This window comes from Otolemur garnettii, unplaced genomic scaffold (assembly GCF_000181295.1).
Source record: "Otolemur garnettii isolate 467f Iridium unplaced genomic scaffold, OtoGar3 scaffold00091, whole genome shotgun sequence".
NCBI classification, from domain to species: domain Eukaryota; kingdom Metazoa; phylum Chordata; class Mammalia; order Primates; family Galagidae; genus Otolemur; species Otolemur garnettii.
In genome coordinates this window covers 1,992,529-2,008,271 of record NW_003852486.1, presented here as the reverse complement: position 1 = coordinate 2,008,271, position 15,743 = coordinate 1,992,529, and the positions used below count along the sequence as shown (strand labels likewise).

The 15,743-nt window shown below is 36.6% G+C and overlaps 1 protein-coding gene across 1 annotated transcript; it reads right to left on the bottom strand.

The window, feature by feature from the left end:
- Positions 1-2,411: 2,411 nt before the first annotated feature.
- LOC100962285 (olfactory receptor 10X1) lies at positions 2,412-3,371 on the bottom strand. The gene has a single exon (XM_012808494.2). It carries the CDS (start codon positions 3,342-3,344, stop codon positions 2,412-2,414), a length of 933 nt encoding a protein of 310 aa, XP_012663948.1. The 5' UTR covers positions 3,345-3,371.
- Between the last annotated feature and the right edge of the window lie 12,372 nt (positions 3,372-15,743).

Here is a 15,743-nt window from a genome sequence, read left to right as displayed (position 1 = left end):
GAGACACTATTCCTGGCCCTTACTGGGATTTTAACATTCATGTTCATGGTTACTAATGAATTAAGCACCTTTTCAATATTTATTGAACATTTATATATTATCTTTTATAAAGGATCTATTCATATCTCTTGAACATTTTTGCTATTGTATTGTAGTGTAACACTATGTTTGCACAACATAGTGTGAAAACAATGAAAAAATTGCCCAGTGGCATGTTTTTCAGAATGTATCCTCATAGTTAAGTGATCCATGACTACATACTAGATGAGAAGCTTGTGCCAGTTATGTGTTGTGAATTTTTTCTCCCTCTTTAAATTTTTAAAAATATTTACATTATAAAATAAAATATTAAACCAGAAAACAACTTAAGTACATAGCAGTAAAGATTTCTTGAGAAAAACTCTTGTAATCACCAACTACACCCCAAAAATAATTTTGCTGGCCAGAAGCTGCTCTGTGTGCCCTTCCCCAAACCCAGCCATAGACGTCCTCCTTCCAAAATTCATCATCACCCTCAATTTTATACCAGTCACTATGAAAATATCATTGTCATTTTATTAGTTGGCTTTCCTATTCACTCTCCAAATAGTCCCTTTTGAATGAATAAAATTTCTCAATTTTGATATGATCAACCTTTTGATTTTAGTTAAGAATTTTCTGTATGGTTTAAACAATGTAACCATTTTCCTTTTTTTTTTTCTTACCACAGGTTGGTGAGGACATATTCTTATTTCACTTTCTAAAAGCTTTATTGTTTTGCTTCTCCATTTTTTGTTTTTGATACCCAGAAACACAAGATTTTGTTTTTCTCATATGGATATTCTATTTTTCTAGCATCAGCTATTCTCACTGCTCTGCACTGCTATATTTGTCATAAAGCAAGTGCCCATGTGTGCGCAAGTCCTTGGGTATTTTCAGCTTCCATCTAGTCACTTATTTCTAGTTTAGCAATGGATCCACATGTTAAACAAAAGCAAGTTAATTGGTCTAAATTCAGATTCAGGAACTGGAGCCTAGACATAATGTAAATCTTCTGCACCCACCATGAGGAGGTAAATTGCTAGCATTTATTTCCGAGATTTATAGCTTCCCTAGATTGAATAATAAATTGCCAGGAATGAAATCAAAGTAGAAGAAACACTCTTGCTACTGAAGTAATGACCACAGATCATAGACAGCAGAGATTAGATTCTATCTGCAAGTGTGTTATAAAAATAATCTCAAAGAAAGAAAAAGAGTGTAGTTATGACTAAATTTAACCAATTAATGTGCACAATAATGTTTACCTATTATTTCATTTATCTTCAATATAGTTCCTAAATAATAGGGTCAAAATTACTCTAATACTTTTTTATATAAATTTTATATATACCAAATCCCAGTTCAAATTTTATATCTTTCCCAAGAAGTCACAGAGTTGATTAAGGGTAGAATTTAAAAAAAAAGGATTTAGGAATCCTAGGCTTGCATTCCAGGATTTTCATTAAGATCATGCACTATTCTTCTGAAACATGAACTCCAGAGCATTTCTTATTTGATTCTGGCGATACAAAGAATTAGTGCTGTGTTCATCTGGTTTTGTCCTTTACATGTTGCCCAAATTATCCCCAAACACTTTTCTTTGTGAAATCTCTCTGTATCATGATGTAGCTCTTTAACATTTGCTTGTGAATGTCTTCACCTTAGAGAAACTAGGGACACGTTTCTCATTTCCATGGTTCTCTTAGTCTTAGAAGATGCAGACACTAGTGTTTTGTTTACTCTTGCGAAGAAATGTTGCACCATATCCTATATACTTGGAAGTTAGTATTTGGCAGTCATTGGAAGGCCACAGTCATAAACAGGGTATTATTAAAAATGTTCACTATTTTTTATGGCATGAGTGCTTAAAAATGTGTGTGTGTGTCTGTGTGTGTGTGTGTATACAGATATGCACAAATAGACAGCTGATGGTTTTAATAGGGTATATCTCTTATCAGAAATAGTTTCTGTACTGGGAGGTTCAACTGAGTGTTTCATAATCTTGCCTAGAAAAATTCCTCAAGAATTTTCTAGAGATTCCTTTAGTTCTGTAGCTATTCAAAACATCTCTTTGTGGAGAAGTTGTATATGCTGTTTTTTTCCTTCCACTTTGTTTCTTTTCCCAGTTCATGCATGGTACAGGACACTCAGAAGTTGATTGGGAGAATCTGCATATCTGCAGGACATTCTTCCTCTGATCGTGGAAAGCAGAAAGACAACCTTTTCAATAAACTAAATAAATACCTGTGATGGCTCATGCCCTAGTCTCAGGACCCGTATCTCAATCTCTGAATAAAGGCAAATGGTATAGGCCTGTCCAGATTCCACAGGATAAATGACCCATTGAATTCTAGGGACATTGAGCTTCAAACCAATGGCACCAGGCAAGATTATTTTGTCAAGGCAAGTGTCCTTCCCATCATCTTTCTAAAAGCATCCTTCATGTCCTTATTCCTGAGGCTGAATATAACTGGGCTGAGTAAAGGAGTAACAACAGTATAAGGGACTGCTATGAGTGTGTCATCTGCCCCTGAGGCTTCTGGCTTCAAATAAACAATAGATGCAAAACCAAAGTGGATGATAACCACTGTGAGGTGGGAGGTGCAGGTGGAAAATGCCTTCTGCTTGCCCTCTGCTGAAGGGATCCTGAGGACAGTGGAAAGAATGAAAACATAAGTCAGGATAATAAGCAGAAAAGTACCCAGCAAGCCTGCCACTGAGATCACCGTTACAATGAATTCTGTGAGGTCACTGTCTGTACAGGATAGCCTAACAACTGCCCGCATGTGGCAGAAGAAGTGTTTGATGAGGTTAGGTCTGCAGAAAGCACCCCTGAATATCAGTGCAGTCTCTACCAAAGAGATAAAGAAGCCTCCAGCCCAAGCAGAAGCCACAAGTTTTCCACATATGCTGCTGGTCATAAGCAGTGGATATCTTAGAGGATTAAAGATGGCTAGGAAGCGGTCATACCCCATCAACGTGAGGATGATACAGTTTGTGCCACCAAGTCCCAAGAAGAAACACATCTGTAAGCCACAGCCTATGACTGAAATACTTCTGTCCTTGGCCAGTAGATCTTCCAGCATCTTGGGAATAACTGCCAGTGTGTAGCAGGTCTCAGAGAAGGAGAGTGCGCGAAGGAAGTGGTACATAGGGGTGTGGAGAGACCTGTCCACCCAAGTCAGAACGAGGATGGCCAGGTTACCCGCAAGGGTGAGAAGGTAGAGGCAAAAGAAGACCACAAAGAGGAATGTCTGTGCATGTGGGTAAACAGAAAAGCCCACAAGGATGAATTCCGTCAGGATTGTCTCGTTGATCTTCATAGCTTGTGTGTCTGAAATTTAAGAGAAACAACAAATAGACATTTAATTCTCCATTATTCTTTGATGTCATCAAATGAAAGCTGTGATGTGAAGAAGACAAATCATCAAAATTCCAACTGTCTTTTAATTTAGTTTAGCAAAATCACATGTAAGGAGGTGATGCATTTTCCTCCTTTTCCCATTTATTCATTCATCTCTTCCTTTATTCAGCAACTAATTATTTAATGACTCATATGGTAAGAAGACTTGTGATGGCCTAATTTTAAAAAGAGTTTTATTTGCTGATAATATAATAAGAGAGAAAATACTCCACTTGATGTTCAGATGAAGGAGATTCAGGTGTATTAGGTGAGTCAGATTAAGAAGAGCCTGTGAACCTTGTAAACACTTGTAAGTGACTAATAAACAGAGTCAGAGACACACAGAGCAACTTACACGTGTATGTAGCCTCTAAATGTTTACTGAATAAATTGATTTGCTAGTAATTTTATTAAAAGCTTGGACAATGCCTTACAATTGTTTGGGAAACAAAGTCATTCATTATTCCTTCTTGGAGAAGTCATTAAAATATTAAAGGAAAGCAAAGACCATGCTTCCTTCCATATACCCTGAGAAGAGGTAAGGAAGAAAGAGAGGAGACCTAAGGCCCTTAAGATTAATGGCAATTAATTAGAATATGTGCATGGTCTTGATAAATAGACTCTATGCAAGCAGGTTGCAACTGAGATTTTATCCATTAGTGAATGCCAAGCTCAGCACCTAAAAAAGATAAGTTGCTTACTCATTGCATGAGCTCATCAGTAATTTTACACCTGATTTCATCTCATCCTTCCCTGAGTTCTACATGTTGCTTGTCCTTATATCTAACACTATTCTATTAGATTGGAGTATTGTTTTTTCATCCCACATGTCAAGATATTAAATACCTAGCATTATAGAGCCTCCATTTACCAAATTCTTTTCAAAGTTTTATTGATTTTGGTCTTCATAGTACATATATGAAATACGTAGGCCAGCTGTGAAGTATGCAAGGCAGCTGTGATTATTTTACCTATTTTAGAAATAAAAATGTTTTATCTAGGAAGTAGAATATTTGTAACTAGAAGCAAACTAGTATGACTTGAATTGCATATTTTTTCCCATTTCTTTCCCTTTCTTTGAAAAAACAGACTACAAGTTATATATGTCTGTATTTTTCAGGGTGTTAATACAAAGCATTTTAAGAAGGTAATACTTCCCAGAAAATATTGGATACACGGATTATCAAAAAGGTGCTTAATGTATAATGAATGTGTGCTTCACTAAAGCAAAAAGTATTCAGCACTGTACAGCATGTGATTTTTGAGCATGGAGTTGAACAGACTTTTGCCTCTAAATATCTAGTTTAGGCAAAGATCAAGCATTCACTTGGCAGAATCCAGCCGGTCACCAAGAGTCAGAAGAAACAGTAAGATGATGGTCTAAATTATAAATAGTTACAGAAATAATCCACAGCCCTATGGACTTTACCTCACAGGTCCTTTGAATTCTTTATCCTCTCAAACCTGACAAGCCCCATTCTCTCATAGGCGTATGTGAATCATCTGACCTAATCTTTCCTTACCTCCCATCAAGCCATTACAGTTTCCCTTTCTTTCATAGTATCCATATTTCTTATCTGTGAATATTTATTTCCCAAGGAAAAGTCTGGAGTATTTTTATGTCCTCTTGCCTAAGGGTATATTATGAGCACCAGTGTCTCCTGGAACCTTAGGCTTCCTCCAGAGACCTTTTTGTATAAGCCTCTTCAGTGTCCAAGTTTAGTATGGATATCCTTGGTTTTCAAATCCGCTTATGGATCATTGTTCCACTTTCCCACATGAGGAGTTTCCTGCAGCACCCTGGGTTTCCTGCAGAAGACATCCTTCCCTCTCAGAAATACTAGGTCCCAATAGGTCTCTTCTGCTTATCCTTAAGCCACTGTAGAAAATTCCTTCCTTCAGCAAGGCACTGCTCACGCCAACGCTCCAAAGTTCTGTTGACTCTTTACAGTAACTTTGTGAGAAAGATAACTAAATGGATTCTAGAACTAAAATATTAAGTATACCAAAGGAAAAAATAGAATACATTTTTGGCAGAACAAGAAGCTGCTTTAAGCCCAGCCCAAGGCAGGAGGATTGCCTGAGCTCAGAAATTCAAGACTGGCCTAAGCAAGAGAGAGATTCCATCTCTACAAAAAATAGAAAAACTGTCCAGGTGTTGTGGCAGATGCCTGTAGTTCCAGCTACTCTGGAGGCTGAGGCAAGAGGATTGCTCAAGCCCAAGAGTTTGAGGTTGCTGTGAGCTATCATACCATGGCACTCTACCAAGGGCAGCAGAATGAGATTCTGTTTCAAAAATAAATAAATAAATAAGAAGTTGCCTTAGTACCTTGTATCCCTGGTATACAACCCAAGCTCTTTCTAACCCAGGCTCTGACTGCCTGAGGAATAATCTGATTTCATGAAACATGGCCTATCCCTCCTAACACAGCCTGGGAGGTGGGGGGGAGGTATTTTCAAAGGCATTATTAAATTCATAAGCATTTTGAAAATGCAAAAATGTGCCAATACAAATTTTAAGACAGGTTTTTCCTTATCTGGTATTAACTATATACTAAACATTTATTTGGGGAATCACAAACAGTAAAGTATTAATGTCAGAAACTCTTCCTACAGTATGACAAATTGTGTGTGTTTTCTGTGTCCTACCGTACCCTCACTTATTTTTGAAGTTCCCCCTAATTCTACTTGTATCAAATTTAACTTGGGATAAAAACACACTGACAAAAGAAATATACATACTTTTCTAAGTCAAAAAGAAGTGATTGATGATTTGGAGAAAATACGTAATTTTATTCCAAAGATCCTTCCTTTTCATACTGACAATTAATTATGAGGAAGAAGTCAAACCATCTAGAATAGTTTCCTACCTTGTGTATTTTATCAGGATCCAAAGCAATTCACTGTCACAATTATATTCTACCAAGACAGTCTTCACATTGTTGGTGCAAGCATGCTTTGTTCACCACTCAAAAGAAACAGAGGAACAGTTAATAAGAAAATCACAAGTCTTACTTTTACCACGACTAGTTCAGTGATGGGTAAGTTGCTGCATCTTCTGAATTTGAGTTTCCCCAGTGGGCAAGTGAGGTGGATGGTCCTGAGTCTGTGAAAGCTCCAGCTTTCTATGGCTCTAGAATTTTGCAAAATGAGCTGCAAGGCTAGGCCTTATGTGCTATGGTCAGCCCCCACTGCCTACAAAATTACAGTGGTTTAAAGCCTTCCTTTCCAGATTATTATCAGAGCCTGAGATTCCTCAGCTCTAGAGGTTTGGTCCTACTTAGGAGACCCCAGGGGATTCCTCTCATCTTTCATCAGAGGGAGCAGAGAACTTTCTCAGCCAACTTTGTAATTTGCTCTCATTAGTTATAGGGCTTAGGGTAGCATGTGACTTGTAAAACTCTTCTGGGAATCTCTGGGGATTTGAAAGTTGCCAAGTTCATATCCTGACCATAAACAGGGCTTCCTACTCTATAAGGTTTGTTTGAACAGGGACAGTGAATCAAAGTTGCAGCCCTAATGGTCATTCAAGTCACTCTTCTACTGACGAACTTGCTTTCCTTGGCCAGACAGTAGTCAGGTTCCTCCAAGATCTCTTCTCAATTAGACCTTGAACTTGGGCTTCAGTGTCCGTCCTTGTGGGGCCTGCATCACCCAGCTGATGCAGAACCTTACTAAGTCAGTTTGGAAAGAGTTTCCTCCCCTTGACATCTGGTCATCCTTAATATCTGTTCAATTCCTCATCCCCTTCCCTCTCCAGGTGGTACCTGCTCACCCTGACCTGCCCCCAGCAAGGGCCCTACTAGATCAGTTTAGGAAGATTTCCCCCTTATCCTGGAGATTTCTTCTTAATAATTTTCCACTCACTGACATGACCCATTTTTGGTTATAGATCCCCACTTTTTGATACTTTATTCAAAATTGACTTTGGGTTTAAACTGACATTTGTTTTCCTCTATTGCAGTATTTCCTGAATAAAATCCCTTTTGCTATTTTAAACTACAGTATGGCTGTGGTTTTTATTAAATACCACTCACCACAAACACACTCATTCTTCTCCTCTAATCACTGACTCCTTTCTTGGGTATTTAAGAAGGAACCTACAGCATGTGAAAGACTGCTCTGAGCATTTTGGGAGAATTCAGAGAAGTATAAGGAGGATATTTGTAGGAAGGGTATCTGCTCACAAGGGGTTGATACCTCTGTGGAGGAAAGAAGATGGTGCCCATAAAAGTGAATTGTACCATAGTAAGCTGAGGACCAAAACAAGATAAAAACAATGGGACCAAGGTGGTCAGAAAGTGCCATGGAAAAGATATGTTGAGAAGGAGTTCTGAGAATAAGAAAGGTTGAAATTCCAGCTTCTGGTAGTGTGTAAGATCTTGTGACAGAGTTCTAAGTAGGCAATGACTATATAAAATTGACTAAATGAATATATTTAAAAGTATCAAACATATACTATGATAATCAGAGTTTTAAAATACTTAATATATGTATATGAATGGGAAAAAAGTATATGAAAATACACTGAGTGTTATCATTCATTACAAAATATAAATTACAAACACAATATGATTTTTCCATACATTATTCAAAGAGTTAATATTTTAACAAAAGATTGAACATACTACTAGTTGGTGAGGGACTGAAATAACTATAACTCACACACTGCCATTAAAGATGTATAAATTATACAATAGCTTAGGATTTCAAAAAATAGTTTGTCAATATTGCAAAAAGTTTAATCTATTCAGGTTCCAGTGCAGGAGGTATATATTCACTTTTCTCTGCCCCTTCTCTCCAAATGCAATCATAAAATGAGCCTGAAAGGTAAAGGGAAGAAGAAGGCCTGACCACAAGCCTTGGGTTTATTTTTAGATCCCATATATTCTAGACAGGGATGTGGGGAGCCCCTGCAGTTTGTTCAGCTGTCAACAGGCATAGTCAAAAAACAGAAGGAAGGAAAAGAAGTTTGTTCTCTCTGGCCAGAGGAATAGAAGAAAGTTAGCCCAGCAGGGGTTTAATTGTGATATTCACCATTAAGGGCAGTCTGAGCTCTAATTTGCCTGCAGCTGCCCACCAGCAAACTGGAATCTGAACTTAATCCCTATCTCACATCACCATTTAGGCCTCAGCTGGACACAGTAACAGTGTGACAGAGCCTAGGAGGCAACACATCCTCTGCCTTGAGCAGCTGGCAGCAACGGGCTGATCATAGACAGGAAAACCCAGGAAGGTCAACCCTATAAGCTTGTTTTTACTTTTTCCTTAAGCATTTGGTACAATCAACTAATAAAACCATCTGAATCTGGATTTCTCTTTCTAGAAAGTTGAATAGTTTGAAATCCTCCTTTTAAAACAAAATTTGAGCTATTGGGATTTTCCATTTTTGTTCCTTTTAATATGTTATGCTTTTAAGTGAATTTTTTAATCTAAGTTTCCCAACTTAACTAACTTGTTCACATAGGATCTTATTATATTCTAATTATCTGTAGGCTTCAAATTAATATTCCCTTTTTTATAACTGCTTTTGGTGACTCCTTTCTCTACTTTTCTTTTCTTTCTTTCTTTTTTTGTTTGTTTCAAATTAATATGGGAATACTAATGTTTAGGTTACATTGTTTTCAATTCCAAGGTAAAATTGAAGTTGTAGTTGAGCCCTTCAAAGGTGGCGGGCTGAACACCCTCACATTGTGCACATTAGGTGAAATCCGGCCAATTGCCCTGTCTCTTCCGGGCAGCCCCTTCCTTTTCCCTCCTCTCTTCTCTCCGTTCCTAGACTATATTTGTGTTTTATCTTTCATGTGGGTGTGTAGTTATTTATATATTGGTTTCATATTAGTATTGAGTACATTGGATACTTGTTTTTCCATTCATGAGATACTTTACTCAGAAGAATATGTTTCAACCCATCCAGGTAAACACAATAGATGTAAAGTCTCCATCTTTTCTTATTGCTGAATAGTATTCCATGGTATACATATACCACAGTTTCTTAATCCATTCATGGGTTGATGGACACTTGAGTTCCCTCTACAACTTGGCAATTGAGAATTAAGCTGCAGTAAACATTCTATTGCAAATGTCCTTGTGGTAAAGTGATTTTTGTTCTTCTGGGTAGATACCTAGTAATGGAATTGTGTGATCAAATGAAAGGTTGACTTTTAGTTCTTTAAGAATTCTTCAGACTTCTTTCCATAAAGTTTGTATTAATTTGCAATCCCACCAGCAGTGTAAAAGTGGTCCCTTCTCTCCACATCCACACCAGCATCTGCAGCTTTGGGACTTTATGATGTGGGCTATTCTTTCTGGGGTGAGGTGACATCTCAGATTGGTTTTGATTTACCTTTCTACGATGATTAGGGACGATGAGCATTTTTTCATGTGTTTGTTGGCCATTTATCTGTCATTCTCAAAGAAGTTTCTATTCAAGTCTCTTGCCCACTTACAAATGGAGTTGTTTGCTTGTTGATTAATTTGAGTTCTCTGTAGATTCTAGTTATCAGCCCTTTGTCAGATTTATAACAAGCAAATATCTTCTCCCATTCTGAAGGTTGCCTGTTTGCTTTAGCTGTGGTATCCCTAACTGTGCAGAGGCTTTTTAACTTGATAAAGTCTCATTTATTTATTTTTGGTGTTGTGTAATTGCCAGAGGGATCTTCTTCATAAAATCTTTTCCCTGGCCAATTTTGTCAAGTGTTTTTCCCCACACTCTTTTCTACAATTTTTATTGTTTTGGCTAAGCAGTTCTCCTAGCACCATTTATTAAATAGGGATTCTTTTCCCCAGTGCATGCATTTGTTTGGTTTATCAAAAGTCAAATGGTGATATGTGGCTGGGTTGAGCTCAAGATGCTCTATTCTATTCCATAGATCTATATCTATATTTTTGTGCCAGTACCATGCTGTTTTGATCACTATAGACTTGTACTATAACCTGAAGTCTGGTAACATGATGCCTCCAGGTTTGTTTTTATTTCTAAATATTGTATTGGCTATTTCGTTTTTCCTCTTTCCATATAAAATGAAGTACTATATTTTCAAGTTATTCAAAGTATGACATCATTGATTTGATGGGGATTGCATTCAATCTGTAGATTTCTTTGGGAAGTATGGAAATTTTGACAATGTTGATTCTTCCCAGCCATGAGCATGGTATGTTCTCCAACTTGTTAACATCCTTTGCTATTTCGTTTCTCAAAGTTTCATAGTTCTTTTTATAGAGCTCCTTCACAACCTTTGTTGGATATATCCCCAGGTTATTTCGTCTTCTTTTGAGCTGCTGTAAAAGGAATTGAGTCTTTGATTTTATTCTCAGCTTAATTGTTATTGGCATATATGAAGCCCTCTGATTTGTGGAAATTGCAATGCTACTGTATTCGTTGATGATTTCTCAGAACTTTGTAGTTGAGTTCCTGGGGTTTTCCAGGTATACAATCTTGTTATCCACAAAGAGCAAGAGTTTGACCTCATCTGTCCCCATTTGAATGCCCTTGATCTCCTTCTCATGACTGAGTGATGGCTAGGACCTCCAGTATTATGCTGAATAGCAGCGTTAACAGTGGGCATCCACTCCTTTCTCTTTATTGCTGATAAGTCTTGTAAAGGATTTATCAATTTCTCTAAGAACTTCAAAGACCTCAATTTTAACATTGGTGATTTTCTTTTTTTCCTTAATTTATTGCTTGTTATTCATATATTTATTATTTTCTTTCTTCTCTTTAATTTTGGATCAGGTTGGCTTTTTCTCTTATATTTGAATTTTTAGGGAAGAATCATGTTTTTAATATTGTCTTCTTTTCTAATAAAAGAATTTAAAACTATAAATTAGCCTTGAGCAATTTTTAGTGAATTTTACAATAATAAAGTTTTTGTTTTCATCATTCAGATGGAAATGTTTTAAAATTGAACTTGTATACCTTTTTTTAACTGTGAAACATAACGAGACATAACGAGACATCTATTAGCTTGGCTTTATTTATCTGCCCACCACTTGCACTAATTACTGCAACCACAGATTGCTATACTGGTTGGCCCAGCTAATATCCATGGTCTTCTTAGATTGAGGAATGGATTGAGACGGTAGGATATTTAACCAGCAATGGAGTGGGTAGTGATGTTATGCATAAATTAGGAAAGGGGGAGTTAAGAATAGCCCACATCGCAAAGTCTTAAAGCTAAAGATGCTGCTTGGATGTGAAGGGAAGGGAGGACTTTTACACTGCTGATGGGACTGCAAACTAATAAAACTTTTTTGGAAAGAAGTATGAAGAATCCTCAAAGGACTCAAATTAGACGTCCCATTTGATCCTACAATCCCATTACTAGGCATCTACCCAGAAGAAAAAAAATACTTTATCATAAGGATATTTACACTAGACTGTATTGTAGCTCAATTTACAATCACCAAAATGTGGAAACAACACAAATGCCCACCAACCCAGGAATGGGTCACAAACTATGGTATATGTATACCATGGAATACTATTCAGCCATTAAAAATGGAGACTTTATATCTTTTGTATTAACCTGGATGGAGTTGGAACATATTCTTCTTAGTAAAGTATCACAAGAATGGAGAAGCAAGAATCCAATATACTCAATTCTAATATGAAGCCAGTGTATGATCTAATATACATCCACATAAGAGAAAAACTCAAATCAATTCAAGGTGGGGAATGGGGGAACAAGGGAGTGGAGAGAGGGGAGGAGGGTGGAGTATGGGAGTTACAGTGTATGATACCTCTCTTGGGGACTAGATACAATTATAAAAGAGAGTTTATATAATAAATGAAAACAGTGTAACCTAATGCTTTGTACCCTCAATGAATCAGAACAAATAAAATAATAAATAAATAATAAACAAAAAAGAATATTGTGAAGAAATCCAGTGATTCCTCCTATAGATAAAAATTATGAAACATAGGCAAAATATTTAAAAAAGTGATTTGAAATCAATGGAAAATAAACAACAGAAATCAGAAACCTGAGAAGCAGTTAATATTAAAACATTGTTACTTTGTCATATTGGGTAAGAATTGTGAGTTTGTGGGCAGTGCCTGTGGCTCAAAAGGGGCTCATAAAGGGGCGCCAGCCCCATACATCAGAGGTGGCAGTTTCAAACCCAGCCTCTGCCAAAAAAAAAAAAAAAAAGAATTGTGAGTTAGAAGCTTTCTTGCCTACAAGCAGTCCCAAGCACACCCCACCTAACTCTCAAGATGGTAGGTAACAGAATTTAAAGCAGCATCAAAATTGGATGTGTAAAAGGGAAATTGTATAAATGAGAAAGCCACAGAAGAGATGAAATACAGAATGTGATTATTATCTCTTCCCAAAGCTCTGATTTATCACAGGGAGCCTAGTGAGAGAGAAAAACAAAAAAGGAGAGAGGAGTCACTCGAGTGAATGACTTTCTCTTGGTGATAATTGCGAATGTGATCTGCCTTTGACTGAGTGTGTTTACTGACTACTACATGATTGGAAGGCTGCCAATGGACAGCTTGTTGATTTGAGTTGTCAGACAACTGAACTCAGGAGCACCAAACCCCCCAGGAGTTAGGGAAATAGAGAGAGAAAGAGTCTCAGGATCTGAGAGTAAGCTGTATAGACATTTGCTGAGGGCTAAATCACATAAGCAGATGCAAAACTGCAAGTACAGATTGGAGACAACCAGGAGACAGGACTAGAAGGAAAGACAAAGGAAAAGAAGCAGCATCTCGGAGCCAAAGAGAGCAGTGACATCAATTGCTCCAAGCAGTAAGTGAGAAATACTTTGCATTTTTAGTCCAGAGAAGTTAACTGCTTGCTAAAAAAAAATCAAGCAAACAAACCCTCAGAAAAAGAAACACAATAGATTTCAGAATCGCTACAAAGTCTTTTCAAACATGTTTAGTTCTCAACCAAAAATGTTTAATTATACAAAATTTTAGTAAAGTGCAATCTATACTCAGGAAAAAAAATAGTATCGAACCACCCACAAGTGAGCTCATGTTTTGATTTTGCAGTATTCACATTAGGTGTCAAAAATATACTCAAGGAGTGAAAGGGAAATATGATGATAAGGACCAAACAAGTGGATAATTAGTAGAGAAATGGAAATTATAAAAAAAATTAGAAACCTAGATCTGAAAATATGATAGCTGAGCTGAAAAATTCATGAAATGAACTCAACAGCAGAATGGAGATGAGAAAAGAAAGATGAATTTGAAGCTAAATCAGTATCAATTACCTGATCTGATGAATACAGGGTGGAAAAACAGAAACAAAATGAAAAACTCTTCAAGACTTTTGAGACAGAATTAAATGGTCCAATATATGTGTAATTAGAATCTCAGAAGGAGACAAAGAAAAAGAAAGATTTTTGAAGAAATAGTAAGTGAAAACTTCTCAATTTAGTGGAAAATATTAGCTCTCTCATTTAATATGCTTAGAAAACCACAAGTAAATTATAATCAAATTTATATATTGAAGACAAAATATTGAAACAAGAGAAAAATGACCCATTACATAGAGCATAGTAACAAAACATTTAATGGCAACGTTCTTTTCAGTAACTATGGAGAATGGAGACACTGAAAATGACATATTGAAAGGTGAAAGACAAAATCCTTGATAACCAGTAATTTTATATTCAGCAGAAGTACATTGCACAAATAAAAGAGAAATGAAGACATTTTCAAGTAAATAAAACTGTAGGTAACGTGTTACTGGCACACCGGCTCTATGTACCATGGATAAGAAGGACTATGGGAAGTCCTTCAGGCTGAAGGAAAATGAAATTCTCATTTTCACCCAGAAATGCAAAAATGAATGAAGAATCCTGAAAATAATAAATATTCATTAAATGTAAAATATTACATATACATATGTAATTTTTTTCTAAATGCTTTATAATACAGAAATTTACATAAAAGGATCTGTGCCATTGCCAATTTTCTCCATTTATCTGGAAATAATTTAACTGGAAATCATTTTAAGGAAATTATTTTTAAAATATATGCTATCTTCTCTAGACAAACAACTAAAACAATGGTACAAGAAAATATTACAGTAACAAAGCCAGTAGTTAGTTATACCCACGTTATTTGGTGTTTCTACATCTTACTCATCTTTTGTATCCTCTGAACCAATACTGGGTACCAGGGAACATACTGTAATTATGAGGTTAGTCTTCTTGAGTCTGTTTGCTACTGTGCCACCTGTTACCTCAAGTAAGTTACTTAATTTTTACATGCTTCAATTTTCTTATCTGAAAAATAGGGATAATAAATAATTATCCTTACATATTACATTAAATCTATATAATCATGTCAGTTGTTTCAACTCTATCGGATTCAGTTTCCTCTTCTATAAAATGTAATTGTTAATATTATCTCATTAAGTGGTTATACATTTCAAAAGATTCATCATGTGAAAGTAATTAATGTAATATTTGACACATAATAGATATGTAAATTATTGTTTGAATCATGATCCTAGCATCTCTTTGTTCACATTCCCCAAAAGGATATTCCTGAATAATGATAAGAGGGAGGCACAATTAGATGTACTTCCTGAAGTGGTGCCCACTGGGACTGGGGAATCCCCAGAGAGACGAGCTGTTTGGATAGGAGTATATGTGAGTCACTACTTAGAGCTAGTGGAAAGTGAGACCTGCTCTCATTACGAGCATCTTTGGGTGAGTGAAGAATCCTCCCTTTCCCAATTTCTCCCATTCTTTGATTCACAGTGGATCTTTGCAAGGCAGCAGAGCCTTCTGGCTGATCTTTGGGCTGAGAGACCAACTTGCCCTGAGCTCTGATTCTCTCTTCAGCACTCAGTACGGCATCACATGTAAAATTAGCCTTCCCTACCTTGCCCAAGGAATTTGGAAAGGGTTAAAAATGGCTTCCAAGAAGGGTTGTACAGATGCAAATGAGTGCCACTGACCAAGTTGTATCTCAGTCTATACTGTGTGAGTGAGTGTCCCACAGAATTTGAGGAGAGTTATCACTTCAGGGGAGAAATGTTAGATTAGGTCTCACCATACTTGTTCTTGCCACCTGGTTCTGTGTGACTTCAAGGAAGTCACTTCACCTCTCTTAGCCTTTGTTGACTGATCTATAAAATAATGTCCATCAAACCCTCTACCTCCACCTCAAATTCTAATAGGCAATATGTTTATGTCCACATGTGTATTCTTATGTGGCTGTGCATACATAGATCAGTATGAATATATATGTCATCATGTCTCTACAAATTGTGTGTTATACAAATACACATGTATTTGTGATATAAGTGCATGACTAATATATCTGCAGAGATGGTCATTAGTGGTAAAT